At 41.1% G+C, this 17,908-nt stretch overlaps 1 protein-coding gene across 1 annotated transcript in view; it reads left to right on the top strand.

The window, feature by feature from the left end:
* Positions 1-17,908, top strand: part of LOC143753989 (uncharacterized) — a 59,301-nt gene that overhangs the window by 14,110 nt on the left and 27,283 nt on the right. Inside the window, exons 3-11 of the mRNA XM_077246928.1 lie at positions 1,268-1,791; positions 1,943-2,004; positions 2,289-2,440; positions 9,833-10,129; positions 11,438-11,631; positions 11,911-12,027; positions 13,186-13,278; positions 14,683-14,739; positions 16,075-16,176. Coding sequence (XP_077103043.1) covers positions 1,268-1,791; positions 1,943-2,004; positions 2,289-2,440; positions 9,833-10,129; positions 11,438-11,631; positions 11,911-12,027; positions 13,186-13,278; positions 14,683-14,739; positions 16,075-16,176 — 1,598 coding nt within the window. The remainder of the gene's footprint in view (positions 1-1,267; positions 1,792-1,942; positions 2,005-2,288; positions 2,441-9,832; positions 10,130-11,437; positions 11,632-11,910; positions 12,028-13,185; positions 13,279-14,682; positions 14,740-16,074; positions 16,177-17,908) is intronic.

Genomic DNA, 17,908 nt, shown 5'->3' with positions numbered 1-17,908 from the left:
GATTGGTAAGGGCTTTTTTTATTGTTATATTATAGATGTTTGTGTCATTAAAAGCAGGAAATTGTTACATACTAAATTTCTTTAATTAGGAAAAAAAAAGGATAACACTTAGCTGTGTAGATTTGCTGTAGTCTGTGAGTTCAGGTATTATTAAAGTATAGGCGTGTAGAATGTGTTCTGTTACTAAATGTATTTTGTAAGGTGCTCAAGATGAATTTCTTATTTTTACACATGAATTTTTTAAACTCTGTAACACTTTTAACAGATACTTTGCCACGATTTCTGATTCTGTGTAAAAAAAAAAATTGTGAAATTGTTTCAAAATTAAAGTATTGTTTGTAGTTTAGGGTTATTCTAGCTGACAGTTGTATGAACCGACACTGGTTGTTCCTAGGCTGCAGTGATATTTTTACATGTTTGTGCTTTGTTTTCCTCCAACATCTCTTTGATGATGGAAAATGAGTTTGTGTATGTATAAAAAAAAATCTTCAGTGATATATTGCTTACTTTACAGACTCTTCTTCACCACTTGGCCTTTTCCAGGATGGAGAGGATAACTTTTATTATAATATGGATTTTTATCTGTAAGTGAATTATTAATTAATCAATAATTAAATTAATTAAGTAAAAACAAAACAAATAATATTTTTGTGGTATTTTTTTATCACTTCAAAATCTGAAGTGAGGAGATACTGAGGATAGAGTTCTGATGATATTCTTAACTTCTAGCGCTATCGGGCAGTTTAACTGCTCAGGGAAAACAAGGGTCACGTGGACCACCACCACAAAATGGTAGACCAGTGCATCCTCAAGGTACACATAATACTAAGAATCAAGTGTATGTAAACTTTTATTTTGTCTTGTGGACTATATGTAAAAGTCTTTTTTGTAAAATATCTTATTCAGGACAGTACTAAATGAAAAAAATAACATGCATTTTGTATGATCTCTCTTATTTTGTTAAAATAATTAACATTTTGAATATTCTGCAAGGTGTATGTAAACTTTTGACCAGGACTGTATGTATTTAGGCACATTAAAAATTATCAGACAAGAAGTATTTAGAGATTAGCCCATAGTTCTTTAGATTGTAAATGTTATAACGCCACCTTGTGGCTGATTCTTTTCACAGTTTCACAATTACTCTTGCACATCCTGATTTTGCAGAGTTAGACACATTCCTGGGTCAACATATTTTGATGATCCTGAAAAAACATTACGGTCCAAAACTTTAATTATAACCATATCCCTGCCCTTAAACCTGCAGCAACAACAAAAGCCACAACAACTGTGAGCACAACTGTCAGTACAACTACACCAGCCACAACAACAACATCATCAACAGCCACAACAACTAAGAGCCCAACTTTTAGTACAACTGAAACAACTTCAACAGCCACAACAACTAAGAGCCCAACTTTTAGTACAACTGAAACAACTTCAACAGCCACAACAACTAAGAGCCCAACTTTTAGTACAACTGAAACAACTTCAACAGCCACAACAACTGAGAGCACAACTGTTAGTACAACTGCACCAGAACCAACAACAACAGAACTGTCATCAGCCACATCTACTCCTGCTGTAACATCCCCTACTAGTGTAGCAGAAACATCTACAACATCAAAAGGACTCTCAACTGCTTCTACAACTGGAATGTCTTTAACAACTAAGGCAAATACAGTACCTGCCAATGTGGAGCTAATAAAATTGGAGTTCACCTCTTCTGATTCATTTATAAATGAACTCTACGATGCAAAATCTCAAGCTTATATTGACAGGGCAAAGCATGTAAAAAACATAGTGAGTTAAAACCCATGTAACTGATTCCCTATAATGACATATTTCATGGTCAATAATAAAGTAACCATTACAATCATTGAGAATCACTTTGTTTTTTTTGTAACAAGTGTTTGTTGTAACCGTCTATCATTTGTTACAGCTTGTACCCGTCTTCAAAGGCAAGTTTCCTTCCTTCCTAGCAGTTAAAGTCCTAGGATTCAGGTAAATAAAACATATTTTAATAGTGCTCTCTCTCTCTCTCTCTCTCTCTCTCTCTCTCTCTCTCTCTCTCTCTCTCTCTCTCTCTCTCTCTCTCTCTCTCTCTCTCTATCTCTCTCTCTCTCCCTCTCTCTCTCTCTCTCTCTGTGTGTGTGTGTGTGTGTGTGTGTGTGTGTGTGTGTGTGTGTGTGAGTGTGTGAGTGTGAGCGCAAAAAACTGCAACAAACCATTAATGTAGTGTTCATGTTAAAATAGTGCATGTGTTTATTTCTTAAAATGTATTTCAGACCTGGGTCAACCATCACTGATACAGAAATAGCTTTCATCTCCACAGACAACTCTACTGTACCATCAACTAGTGAGATTGAAACCGCAATAATGAATGACGGAAGTGTCAGTGAACTGAACATTATTGCTGGATCTATCAAAGTCGGTGAAGGTAGGTGTGACAACTCCTAAAAGGCAAATGTCTCTTATTTATGTGTGTGTGTGTGTGTGTGTGTGTGTGTGTGTGTGTGTGTGTGTGTGTGTGTGTGTGTGTGTGTGTGTGTGTGTGTAAATATATATATACAAACAAATATATGTACAAAGATAAATACCTGTAGTTTTTAAATAAGCCTGAAGGACTTGATTAGCTGGATCAGGTGTGTTTAATTAGAGTTGAAGCTAAACTCTGCAGGGCTGTGGCCCTCCAGGAACTGAGTTTGACACCTCTGTTTTAGATTGTCCAAAGTAGCTTTGATGACAGCTTGGCACACTAATAGCATTCTCTCATCAGATTAATGAGGTAGTCACCTGGAATGGTTTTCAATTCACGGCTGTGCCTTGTCCAGAGTGAATGTGTGACATTTCTTGCCTTCTTAATGTGCTTTGGACCAGTGTTTCCCAAACGGGGTGCCGCGGCACCCTGGGGTGCCTTCTGGCGAGAGCAGGGGTGCCGTGTAAAAACTCCATTAAACATTTTAAAATTGCTAAAATGTGTAAAAAAATAATAATAAATGTATCATCAATCTCGCATCGTCGGAAGCGTCTAATAACAACAAATAATGCACACAAATTCATAATAAAAAATGCAAATCATACGTTTTCTGCGTTCGTTGAATTGCGATTTCCGCATGATTTCATTCTCGTGCTTCATTCCCAGCGTCCACACATAAAGCTGCCTCTTTTTCATGGCTTGTTGCGCTTACGGTCAAATACACACGAAACATTGTCACAACGTCCGTCTTGCCGAATATTCACAAACACATCGGTTATGTCCGTGCTGCTGTCAACGGTAACGCGTGCGATTAATGTTTTTCAGTTTAACGCGTTAAAAAACATTTAAACACAATTAACGCAGCATCCGTTTTTTTCTGTCATCCTTTGGCTAGCGTTACATTATATAATCACGTTCTTATTCATGCAAATGCTTTTCAACCATGCAACCGCGAAAAGACAAAAGAGAACGCGCTGTCTGTGAATGTCCTGCTGACACAGGACGACGCGCATCGCGTGCCAGAATCGACTTCTCTTTCGTGCTTGAACGAATAATAACACACAGGTATGCCAAAATGTCCGTTTTGTTGAGTATCCTCTTCAGAGCAGTCTTAAATTAGTTAAAATCTTAAATTAGAGTTGTGAGAAGATGGGACGCGTGTGAGATAATCAAGTGCAGCAGTGACAACAGAATCAAAGAACAGGTAACAGAGAAAATTACTCACTGCTCTTGACTAAAGAACGCTTGTAGCTTTAATAAGGATTCATCTATATTTCATTTATAATTTATGCAGTGAAGACTGTAAAGTGTTTGATAACTTCATTCAATTTCTGTGTATTTCCTGACATCAGTAGCAGTATTGGTATCAGTGATACTGGGCTTCATTCATAAAAAAAGATGCCATTAAACAATTATTTAAAATATACTTCTTTATGTTGTTTATACATTAATTTGGAGATTAACTGTGAAATTATTACATTATAAAATATATTAAAAACAAGCTATCTTGTGCAATTATAACAAAGTTAGCCCAATATAAAACACAAATAGGCCTACACTGAGTGAGCAAACATTTTGGTGAGATTTGAAATGGTAATTGAGCAATGTTTTGCTGAATTATGAATAAAAGCCTTAATTAAATATGTCATCATGTAAAGTGATCTCTGGAGAAGAAATTAATGATTGCCTAGACTTTAAATGGATGGACAAAAAAATTGATAATATTAAAAAATATCTATATGACAGTAGGCCTATATACGGCAGTTATTCCCTGTGGTATTGAAAATCAATACATTTCAAGGTATAGTATCAAAGTAGTATCGTGACAACACTAGTGTAGGGTGCCACAAATTTTTTACAATTTTCAAAGGGTGCCTCGACTGAAAAAAGTTTGGGAAACACTGCTTTAGACCATCCGTTGTCTTGTGTAGAGGAAGGTGGGTACAGAGTCAATAGCCCTTTTATTGCTACTACACCTACTGTACAAATTCATATTATGGCAGGAAACACTCAGTTAAGTAAAGAGAAAAGACAGTCCATCATTATTTTAAAAAATGAGGGTCAGTCAATCCGAAAAAATCTCAAGAACTTTGAATGTATCCCCAAGTGCAGTGGTCAAAAGCATGAGGTCCGTCCCAGGAAAGGAACACCAACAGCTTCTGCTGCAGGATAAGTTTATTAAAATAACCAGCCTCAGAAACAGCAGATTTTCAGCACGTCCGATTATAGCCCACATACTGTACATTCTTCTCTGAGTTCAAATGGAAGACATATTGATATTTCAACATCCACTGTTCAGAGGAGACTGCACGAGTCAGGCCTTCATGGTCGAATTGAAAATTGAAAATAAATCATTTCTTTGGAAGACCAACAAGCCGAAGAGATTTGCTTGGGCCAAGAAACACAAGGAATGGGCATTAGATTAATGGAAAACTGTCCTTTGGTCTGATGAGTCCAATATTGGAGATTTTTGGTTCTGACCGCCGTTTCTTTGTTTGACGCAGAGAAGGTGAACGTATGATGTGTAATGGTGTGGGGGTGCTTTGTTGGTGACTTAGGCTACGATCAAACTGGCAGTCCAAATCCGATTATTTGTGTATCCGGTTGGAATCTGATCTAAAATTATTGATGTCAACACTATGTATCGCAACTGTTCAGATCCAATCTGTGCGTCCATGCAGCTCTTTCGTTTACCAGAATATCTGCATTCATTTCTATGGCAATTACGTTGCGTTGGTAGGCATATGGCAAAAACATCAAAAAGTGTAAGCAGCCAAGTCTATTACTTAAAGCAGTTGAGGCCAGCTGGACCGTGCTTGTTAAATGTTATTCACTCCAATGTCCACACACAAGTCATTATGCTTACATTGTAGATTTATTTTACTGTAACTGGTCTTCATTTCAAGTAAGCAAAAGTCCAACAAACAGTCATTAAATCCACAATCCCTCACCAGTACAGATTTCCTACTGCACAGCATGGCATAGCATAATTTAGCATAGCATAAGATTTTTGCACAGTAATGTATATGTAAAGGATAATCCATGGCTATCTGTGCACGACGTGGAGGCAAAGAACCACCTGACGCAAATTGTTTAATGCATGTGGATTACCCCGCTTAATCCTTAATCAGTCCTTGGGGTCCAGCTGAACCCACTGGACTTTCCTTCTTTTTTAAATAGTGTTACCTTCATCTCAGGGGCATGCGACTCTGTGACTTTTCCTAAATAATCTATTTAACACGCACAAAAATCTGGGCTTCATTTGGTTGTTCTAAAGGTGTGTATATATATTTTTTTTATCGTTTAAGGTCCTTGGGGTCAGATTGACCCTACATTGAAAATGAATGGGAACATTTAAAAAATTATTTTTTCCCCTCATTTTGTTTGTCATAAAAAATAATAATAATAAAAAAAAAAATCCAGTATAAATCTGAAAATGTCTACAATTAAATCAAGGTCTGGTCCAAGAGCATAAACACAAAGTGGAATGCCCTTACACACACACACACACACACACACACACACACACACACACACACACACACACACACACACACACACACACACACACACACACACACACACACACACACACACACACACACACACATACACACACACGTCTGGGCAGTTTTTAGATTTTGGCAAATAAAATCAGACATAAATGCACAACAGTGACATAACAAACCACACACACAGACATAGAGAGAAAGAGAGGGAAAAGGTCAGATAAAAGATAGATGAAAGGCAGCTAAGATTTTGCACTCTGAGAAAGTTTACTGTTAGATGAAAGAGCTGCACCAGTATTTTGAAAACATCCCACAGTTAGGCTATAAAAGTGGCTGTCTGGGAAATGTGCAGTAAATAGGTAAAAATCTACCAAATACCCACAAAAACAAAGCATAAATGTATAATTGAGAAGTAAAAAAACCCTGATAGGCCTATATTTAGTTCACTTTGTAAAAGTCTGGGGTCTATCTTACCCCAAGGACCAAAAACGCAAACCTTACTTGAACCATGGTCATTTGCCAGCATTGACAACTTCAAGCTGTTATTAATGTTTGCAGCGCAATATTTTACCAGAAGGGTAAACATTACAGTTATTTTCATCGGTTACATCTTCATTAGATCTAGCATTCAGCCCACTTTGAATCAGACATAAAGATATAATTACAAATAACATACAGTATATAAGTTTACATTCATTTAAATCAGTGGCGGATCTAGAAAATGTTACAAGGGGGGTTGGGGCAAAGGGGTGGCACGAGGTCTTGGCAGGGTGGCAGGGGTAGACGGTGGGAATCCCTGTATGTGAACACTACAAAGGTTTTTAATTCACAACAGGAATAAGCCCAGTGCATTGTTCAAACAAAACAAAACTGTTTATCTTTTAAAAAGTAAAAGTATAAAAACACTGTAGGTAGAGCCATGTAGCCTATATAACAAATATAAAATCAGAAAGATTTATCACATGCACACACACCAGTTATGTTTAGACTAGTTAATATAATAGTCCTAATTGTATTTGTTATTTCCCCAGTTGTAACCTGGTTTCATTGCTGTGATATCTGACAGGAATTGGATTTGCTTAGGTAATCAAATGATCGATCTCCTAACTGGCACTGTATTGTGTGTTGTAACGTAACGTCGGCGTAACGCGACCAACAGGAAACGTTATGGATACAAACAATTTATATTTTTTATTAAGCTGTTCTTGTCTTTACTAAAATCAAAATTAGGCTAATCAAAGGAAAGAGTGCTCTTACAAATCACGAGGGAGCGATTTGACCGCTGATTTTGGCTAACGTAATAGACTTGCTGTTTTTGCTGATGCTGAATCGTCTTTAGCATACAATACATTCATTCATCACAAATGTAACTTTAAGTTAAACGTGTGTTTAACTACACCTGGGGAAACTCAATTCACCTTCAGAGGCTCTGGGGCAGTTGTGTTGTTGTTGTGTGTGTGTGTGTGACGTACTAAGTATTTGAGGGGCAGGGGGAGGGGCTTTAATAAAAATTAAATTGTTCACTTTTGGTAAATGTATTGTTTAGTTCACTGTTTTGAGAAGCTTGCGGGTTGTTTTTACAAGTACAGTTTTTGGATCATCAAAGTTAGGGGGGCAGCTGGGGGGGGGCAAGGCTCTAGAGTGGGGGGGCACCTGCCCCCCCTTGCCCCCCTGTAGATCCGCCCCTGATTTAAATGAATGAATAACAGCATTTGTCAGTATTCATTAGTATTCATTTCTGAGAGAGAGAGAGAGAGAGAGAGAGAGAGAGAGAGAGAGAGAGAGAGAGAGAGAGAGAGAGAGAGAGAGAGAGATGCATACTGTGGCGAGCAGGACGAGAAACGAACGTGAGAGAATGGAGCGAGGCCGGTGGCGTGAGTGTTAATGAACGTCACCTGTGAGACGCGCCGGTCTCGCATCTCTCACGGAGGAGCGCATAAAAGAAGGACCGACGACATTAGAGATCGAGAGAGGAACAGGCCTGCTTTTATGTTGTGTTTTAATATGTGACGGAAGTCATCCGTGAGGGGCTGCTGGCTTATTCTTTTGTTTTTGTATTTGTTTATTTTTTTATTAAAGTGTTAAATGTTCGCCGGTTCCCGCCTCCTTCTTCCCATAACATCTGAACTGCGTTACACATACCTAAATCTGTTCAGTATCTCTCTATCACATGAGTTTAATTACTTCAAAACGAGGTTATCCACTCATTACTGAGAACTATAATGTAGCAACTCAGTAGTGAAGTTATTTTTTTAATAAAAGTCGCAGGGTAGCATTGATAAGTTTCTGTGCTCCTGATTGTTTCTGTGTTTGCGCAGCATGATCTCTAAGTTACGTATATGTGTGTGTGTGCTTCAATGTAAACAGCATGAGTGATGTATAAGTGTGTGCTTAATAAAACAGTGCATTATTATAGAACAGTGATTAAATTGACTTGGAACTACCTGTGCGTTAAATAGTTTTATTACACTCCTTCCAGCCACAAAAACTGAGAGCACAACTGTTAGTACAGCTGAAACAACACCAGCCACAACAACTGAGAGCACAACTGTTAGTACAGCTGAAACAACACCAGCCACAACAATTGAGAGCACAACTGTTAGTACAGCTGAAACAACAACAAAACCAGTCACAACAACTGAGAGCGCAACTGTTAGTACAGCTGAAACAACGACACCAGCCACAACATCTGAGAGCACAACTGTTAGTACAGCTGAAACAACAACAAAACCAGTCACAAAAGCTGAGAGCACAACTGTTAGTATAGCTGAAACAACAACAACACCACCAGTCACAACAGCTCAAAGCACAACTGTTAATACAGCTGAAACAACAACAACACCACCAGTCACAACAGCTGAGAGCACAACTGTTAGTACAGCTGAAACAACAACACCACCAGTCACAACAACTGAGAGCACAACTGTTAGTACAGCTGAAACAACAACAACACCAGTCACAACAACTGAGAGCACAACTTTTAGAACAATTGAAACAACTGCACCAGCCACAACAACTGAGAGCACAACTGTTAGTACAACTAAAACAACAACACCAGACACAACAGCTCAAAGCACAACTGTTAGTACAACTGAAACAACGATACCAGCCAAAACAACTGAGAGCTCAACTGTTAGTACAGCTGAAACAACAACACCAGCCACAACAACTGAGAGCACAACTCTTAGTACAGCTGAAACAACTACACCAGCCACAACAACTGAGAGCACAACTGTTAGAACAACTAAAACAACAACACCAGCCACAACAGCTCAGAGCACAACTGTTAGTACAACTGAAACAACAACACCAGCCACAACAACTGAGAGCTCAACTGTTAGTAGAGCTGAAACAACTACACCAGCCACAACAACTGAGAGCACAACTGTTATTACAGCTGAAACAACGACACCAGCCACAACAACTGAGAGCACAACTGTTATTACAGCTGAAACAACAACACCAGCCACAACAACTGAGAGCACAACTGTTAGTACAGCTGAAACAACAACACCAGCCACAACAACTGAGAGCACAACTGTTATTACAGCTGAAACAACGACACCAGCCACAACAACTGAGAGCACAACAGTTAGTACAGCTGAAACAACAACACCAGCCACAACAACTGAGAGCACAACTGTTATTACAGCTGAAACAACTACACCACCCACAACAACTGAAAGCACAACTGTTAGTACAGCTGAAACAACAACACCAGTCATAACAACTGACAGCAAAACTGTAAGTACAGCTGAAACAACTACACCAGCCACAACAACTGAGAGCACAACTGAAACAACTACACCAGCCACAAAAACTGATAGCACAACTGTTACTACAGCTGAAACAACGACACCGCCCACAACAACTGAGAGCACAACTGTTAGTACAGCTGAAACAACTGCAACACCCAAAACAACTGAGAGCACAACTGTTAGTACAGCTGAAACAACACCAGTCATAACAACTGAGAGCACAACTGTTACTACAGTTGAAACAACGACACCATCCACAACAACTGAGAGCACAACTGTTAGTACAGCTGAAACAACGACACCAGCCATAACAACTGAGAGCACAACTGTTAGTACAGCTGAAACAACTAGATCAGCCATAATAACTGGAAGCACAACTGTTAGTACAGCTGAAACAACTACACCAGCCCCAACAACTGAGAGCACATCTGTTAGTACAGCTAAAACAACGACACCAGCCACAACAACTGAGAGCACAACTGTTAGTACAGCTGAAACAACAACACCAGCCACAACAACTGAGAGCACAACTGTTAGTACAACTGAAACAACAACACCAGTCATAACAACTGTTAGTACAGCTGAAACAACAACACCAGCCACTTCAACTGAGAGCACAACAGTTAGTACAACTGAAACAACTACACCAGCCACAACAACGGAGAGCACAACTGTTAGTACAACTGAAACAACTACACCAGCCACAACAACTGAGAGCACAACTGTTAGTACAGCTGAAACAACAACACCAGCCACTTCAACTGAGAGCACAACAGTTAGTACAACTGAAACAACTACACCAGCTACAACAACTGAGAGCACAACTGTTAGTACAACTGAAACAACTACACCAGCCACAACAACGGAGAGCACAACTGTTAGTACAACTGAAACAACTACACCAGCCACAACAACTGAGAGCACAACTGTTAGTACAACTGAAACAACTACACCAGCCACAACAACTGAGAGCACAACTGTTAGTACAACTGAAACAACAACACCAGCCACAACAACTGAGAGCTCAACTGTTAGTAGAGCTGAAACAACTACACCAGCCACAACAACTGAGAGCACAACTGTTATTACAGCTGAAACAACGACACCAGCCACAACAACTGAGAGCACAACTGTTATTACAGCTGAAACAACAACACCAGCCACAACAACTGAGAGCACAACTGTTAGTACAGCTGAAACAACAACACCAGCCACAACAACTGAGAGCACAACTGTTATTACAGCTGAAACAACGACACCAGCCACAACAACTGAGAGCACAACAGTTAGTACAGCTGAAACAACAACACCAGCCACAACAACTGAGAGCACAACTGTTATTACAGCTGAAACAACTACACCACCCACAACAACTGAAAGCACAACTGTTAGTACAGCTGAAACAACAACACCAGTCATAACAACTGACAGCAACACTGTAAGTACAGCTGAAACAACTACACCAGCCACAACAACTGAGAGCACAACTGAAACAACTACACCAGCCACAAAAACTGATAGCACAACTGTTACTACAGCTGAAACAACGACACCGCCCACAACAACTGAGAGCACAACTGTTAGTACAGCTGAAACAACTGCAACACCCAAAACAACTGAGAGCACAACTGTTAGTACAGCTGAAACAACAACACCAGTCATAACAACTGAGAGCACAACTGTTACTACAGTTGAAACAACGACACCATCCACAACAACTGAGAGCACAACTGTTAGTACAGCTGAAACAACGACACCAGCCATAACAACTGAGAGCACAACTGTTAGTACAGCTGAAACAACTAGATCAGCCATAATAACTGGAAGCACAACTGTTAGTACAGCTGAAACAACTACACCAGCCCCAACAACTGAGAGCACATCTGTTAGTACAGCTAAAACAACGACACCAGCCACAACAACTGAGAGCACAACTGTTAGTACAGCTGAAACAACAACACCAGCCACAACAACTGAGAGCACAACTGTTAGTACAACTGAAACAACAACACCAGTCATAACAACTGTTAGTACAGCTGAAACAACAACACCAGCCACTTCAACTGAGAGCACAACAGTTAGTACAACTGAAACAACTACACCAGCCACAACAACGGAGAGCACAACTGTTAGTACAACTGAAACAACTACACCAGCCACAACAACTGAGAGCACAACTGTTAGTACAGCTGAAACAACAACACCAGCCACTTCAACTGAGAGCACAACAGTTAGTACAACTGAAACAACTACACCAGCTACAACAACTGAGAGCACAACTGTTAGTACAACTGAAACAACTACACCAGCCACAACAACGGAGAGCACAACTGTTAGTACAACTGAAACAACTACACCAGCCACAACAACTGAGAGCACAACTGTTAGTACAACTGAAACAACTACACCAGCCACAACAACTGAGAGCACAACTGTTAGTACAACTGAAACAACAACACCAGCCACAACAACTGAGAGCTCAACTGTTAGTAGAGCTGAAACAACTACACCAGCCACAACAACTGAGAGCACAACTGTTATTACAGCTGAAACAACGACACCAGCCACAACAACTGAGAGCACAACTGTTATTACAGCTGAAACAACAACACCAGCCACAACAACTGAGAGCACAACTGTTAGTACAGCTGAAACAACAACACCAGCCACAACAACTGAGAGCACAACTGTTATTACAGCTGAAACAACGACACCAGCCACAACAACTGAGAGCACAACAGTTAGTACAGCTGAAACAACAACACCAGCCACAACAACTGAGAGCACAACTGTTATTACAGCTGAAACAACTACACCACCCACAACAACTGAAAGCACAACTGTTAGTACAGCTGAAACAACAACACCAGTCATAACAACTGACAGCAACACTGTAAGTACAGCTGAAACAACTACACCAGCCACAACAACTGAGAGCACAACTGAAACAACTACACCAGCCACAAAAACTGATAGCACAACTGTTACTACAGCTGAAACAACGACACCGCCCACAACAACTGAGAGCACAACTGTTAGTACAGCTGAAACAACTGCAACACCCAAAACAACTGAGAGCACAACTGTTAGTACAGCTGAAACAACAACACCAGTCATAACAACTGAGAGCACAACTGTTACTACAGTTGAAACAACGACACCATCCACAACAACTGAGAGCACAACTGTTAGTACAGCTGAAACAACGACACCAGCCATAACAACTGAGAGCACAACTGTTAGTACAGCTGAAACAACTAGATCAGCCATAATAACTGGAAGCACAACTGTTAGTACAGCTGAAACAACTACACCAGCCCCAACAACTGAGAGCACATCTGTTAGTACAGCTAAAACAACGACACCAGCCACAACAACTGAGAGCACAACTGTTAGTACAGCTGAAACAACAACACCAGCCACAACAACTGAGAGCACAACTGTTAGTACAACTGAAACAACAACACCAGTCATAACAACTGTTAGTACAGCTGAAACAACAACACCAGCCACTTCAACTGAGAGCACAACAGTTAGTACAACTGAAACAACTACACCAGCCACAACAACGGAGAGCACAACTGTTAGTACAACTGAAACAACTACACCAGCCACAACAACTGAGAGCACAACTGTTAGTACAGCTGAAACAACAACACCAGCCACTTCAACTGAGAGCACAACAGTTAGTACAACTGAAACAACTACACCAGCTACAACAACTGAGAGCACAACTGTTAGTACAACTGAAACAACTACACCAGCCACAACAACGGAGAGCACAACTGTTAGTACAACTGAAACAACTACACCAGCCACAACAACTGAGAGCACAACTGTTAGTACAACTGAAACAACTACACCAGCCACAACAACTGAGAGCACAACTGTTAGTACAGCTGAAACAACTACACCAGCCACAACAACTGAGAGCACAACTGTTAGTACAGCTGAAACAACTACACCAGCCACAACAACTGAGAGCACAACTGTTATTACAGCTGAAACAACTACACCAGCCACAACAACTGAGAACACAACTGTTAGTACAGCTGCAACAACGACACCAGCCACAACAACTGAGAGCACAACTGAAACAACTACACCAGCCACAACAACTGAGAGCACAACTGTTATAACAACTGAAACAACTACACCAGCCACAACAAGTGAGAGCACAACTGTTAGTACAGCTGCAACAACGACACCAGCCACAACAACTGAGAGCACAACTGAAACAACTACACCAGCCACAACAACTGAGAGCACAACTGTTATAACAACTGAAACAACTACACCAGCCACAACTACTGAGAGCACAACTGTTAGTACAGCTGAAACAACAACACCATTCACAACAGCGCAGAGCACAACTGTTAGTACAGCTGAAACAACAACACCAGCCCCAACAACTGAGAGCATAACTGTTAGTACAGCTGAAACAACAACACCAGCCACAACAACTGAGAGCACAACTGTTAGTACAACTGAAACAACTACACCAGCCACAACAACGGAGAGCACAACTGTTAGTACAACTGAAACAACTACACCAGCCACAACAACTGAGAGCACAACTGTTAGTACAGCTGAAACAACAACACCATTCACAACAGCTCAGAGCACAATTGTTAGTACAGCTGAAACAACGACACCAGCCACAACAACTGAGATCACAACTGTTAGTACAGCTGAAACAACAACACCAGCCACAACAACTGAGAGCACAACTGTTAGTACAACTGAAACAACTACACCAGCCACAACAACGGAGAGCACAACTGTTAGTACAACTGAAACAACTACACCAGCCACAACAACTGAGAGCACAACTGTTAGTACAGCTGAAACAACTACACCAGCCACAACAACTGAGAGCACAACTGTTAGTACAGCTGAAACAACTACACCAGCCACAACAACTGAGAGCACAACTGTTAGTACAGCTGAAACAACTACACCAGCCACAACAACTGAGAGCACAACTGTTAGTACAGCTGAAACAACTACACCAGCCACAACAACTGAGAGCACAACTGTTAGTACAGCTGAAACAACTACACCAGCCACAACAACTGAGAGCACAACTGTTAGTACAGCTGAAACAACTACACAAGCCACAACAACTGAGAGCACAACTGTTAGTACAGCTGAAACAACTACACCAGCCACAACAACTGAGAGCACAACTGTTAGTACAGCTGAAACAACTACACCAGCCACAACAACTGAAAGCAAAACTGTTAGTACAGCTGAAACAACTACACCAGCCACAACAACTGAGAGCACAACTGTTGGTACAGCTGAAACAACTACACCAGCCACAACAAGTGAGAGCACAACTGTTAGTACAGCTGAAACAACTACACCAGCCACAACAGCTGAGAGCACAACTGTTAGTACAGCTGAAACAACTACACCAGCCACAACAACTGAGAGCACAACTGTTGGTACAGCTGAAACAACTACACCAGCCACAACAAGTGAGAGCACAGCTGTTAGTACAGCTGAAACAACTACACCAGCCACAACAGCTGAGAGCACAACTGTTAGTACAGCTGAAACAACTACACCAGCCACAACAACTGAGAGCACAACTGTTAGTACAGCTGAAACAACTACTTCAGCCACAACAACTGAGAGCACAACTGTTAGTACAACTGAAAAAACTACATCAGCCACAAAAACTGAGAGCACAGCTCTTAGTACAGCTGAAACAACTACACCAGCCACAACAACTGAGAGCACAACTGTTAGTACGGCTGAAATAACTACACCAGCCACAACAGCTGAGAGCACAACTGTTGTTACAGCTGAAACAACTACACCAGCCACAACAACTGAGAGCACAACTGTTATTACAACTGAAACAACTACACCAGCCACAACAACTGAGAGCACAACTGAAACAACTACACCAGCCACAACAACTGAGAGCATAACTGTTATTACAACTGAAACAACTACACCAGCCACAACCACTGAGAGCACAACTGTTAGTACAGCTGAAACAACAACACCATTCACAACAGCTCAGAGCACAACTGTTAGTACAGCTGAAACAACAACACCAGCCACAACAGCTGAGAGCACAGCTGTTAGTACAGCTGAAACAACAACACCAGCCACAACAACTGAGAGCACAAATGTTAGTACAGCTGAAACAACGACACCAGCCACAACAACTGAGAGCACAACTGAAATAACTACACCAGCCACAACAACTGAAAGCACAACTGTTATTACAACTAAAACAACTACACCAGCCACAACAACTGAGAGCACAACTGAAACAACTACACCAGCCACAACAGCTGAGAGCACAACTGTTAGTACAGCTGAAACAACAACACCAGCCACAACAGCTGAGAGCACAACTGTTAGTACAGCTGAAACAACGAAACCAGCCACAACAGCTGAGAGCACATCTGTTAGTACAGCTGAAACAACAACACCAGCCACAACAACTGAGAGCACCACTGTTAGTACAGCTGAAACAACAACACCGCCCACAACAACTGCGAGCACAACTGTTAGTACAGATGAAACAACAACAACACCAGTCACAACAACTGAGAGCACAACTGTTAGTACAGCTGAAACAACTACACCACCCACAACAACTGAGAGCACAACTGTTAGTACAGCTGAAACTACGACGCCAGCCATAACAACTGAGAGCAGAACTGTTAGTACAGCTGAAACAACAACACCAGCCACAACAACTGAGAGCACAACTGAAACAACTACACCAGCCACAACAGCTGAGAGCACAACTGTTAGTACAGCTGAAACAACAACACCAGCCACAACAGCTGAGAGCACAACTGTTAGTACAGCTGAAGCAACAACACCAGCCACAACAGCTGAGAGCACAACTGTTAGTACAGCTGAAACAACAACACCAGCCACAACAACTGAGAGCAGATCTGTTAGTACAACTGAAACAACTACACCAGCCACAACAACTGAGAGCACAACTGTTACTACAGTTGAAACAACGACACCAGCCACAACAACTGAGAGCACAACTGTTAGTACAGCTGAAACAACGACACCAGCCATAACAACTGAGAGCACAACTGTTAGTACAGCTGAAACAACAACACCAGCCACAACAGCTGAGAGCACAACTGTTAGTACAGCTGAAACAACAACACCAGCCACAACAGCTGAGAGCACAACTGTTAGTACAGCTGAAACAACAACACCAGCCACAACAACTGAGAGCACATCTGTTAGTACAGCTGAAACAACGACACCAGCCACAACAACTGAGAGCACAACTGTTAGTACAGCTGAAACAACAACACCAGTCATAACAACTGAGAGCACAACTGTTAGTGCAGCTAAAACAACAACACCAGCCACAACAACTGAGAGCACAACTGTTAGTACAACTGAAACAACTACACCAGCCACAACAACTGAGAGCACAACTGTTAGTACAACTGAAACAACTACACCAGCCACAACAACTGAGAGCACCACTGTTAGTACAGCTGAAACAACAACACCGCCCACAACAACTGCGAGCACAACTGTTAGTACAGATGAAACAACAACAACACCAGTCACAACAACTGAGAGCACCACTGTTAGTACAGCTGAAACAACAACACCGCCCACAACAACTGCGAGCACAACTGTTAGTACAGATGAAACAACAACAACACCAGTCACAACAACTGAGAGCACAACTGTTAGTACAGCTGAAACAACTACACCAGCCATAACAACTGAGAGCACAACTGTTAGTACAGCTGAAACAACTACACCAGCCCCAACAACTGAGAGCACATCTGTTAGTACAGCTGAAACAACGACACCAGCCACAACAACTGAGAGCACAACTGTTAGTACAGCTGAAAAAACAACACCAGCCACAACAACTGAGAGCACAACTGTTAGTACAGCTGAAACAACTACCTCAGCCACAACAACCGAGAGTACAACTGCTAGTACAACTGAAACAACTACATCAGCCACAAAAACTGAGAGCACAACTGTTAGGTCAGCTGAAACAACTACACCAGCCACAACAACTGAGAGCACAACTGTTATTACAACTGAAACAACTACACCAGCCACAACAACTGAGAGCACATCTGAAATAACTACACCAGCCACAACAACTGAGAGCACAACTGTTAGTACAGCTG

Source organism: Siphateles boraxobius, unplaced genomic scaffold, assembly GCF_051911475.1.
Source record: "Siphateles boraxobius isolate OS27281-9 unplaced genomic scaffold, OSU_SipBor_1 29, whole genome shotgun sequence".
NCBI lineage: Eukaryota > Metazoa > Chordata > Actinopteri > Cypriniformes > Leuciscidae > Siphateles > Siphateles boraxobius.
The sequence above is the reverse complement of the archived record's forward strand: the minus strand, read 5'-3'. Positions and strand labels throughout refer to the sequence as shown.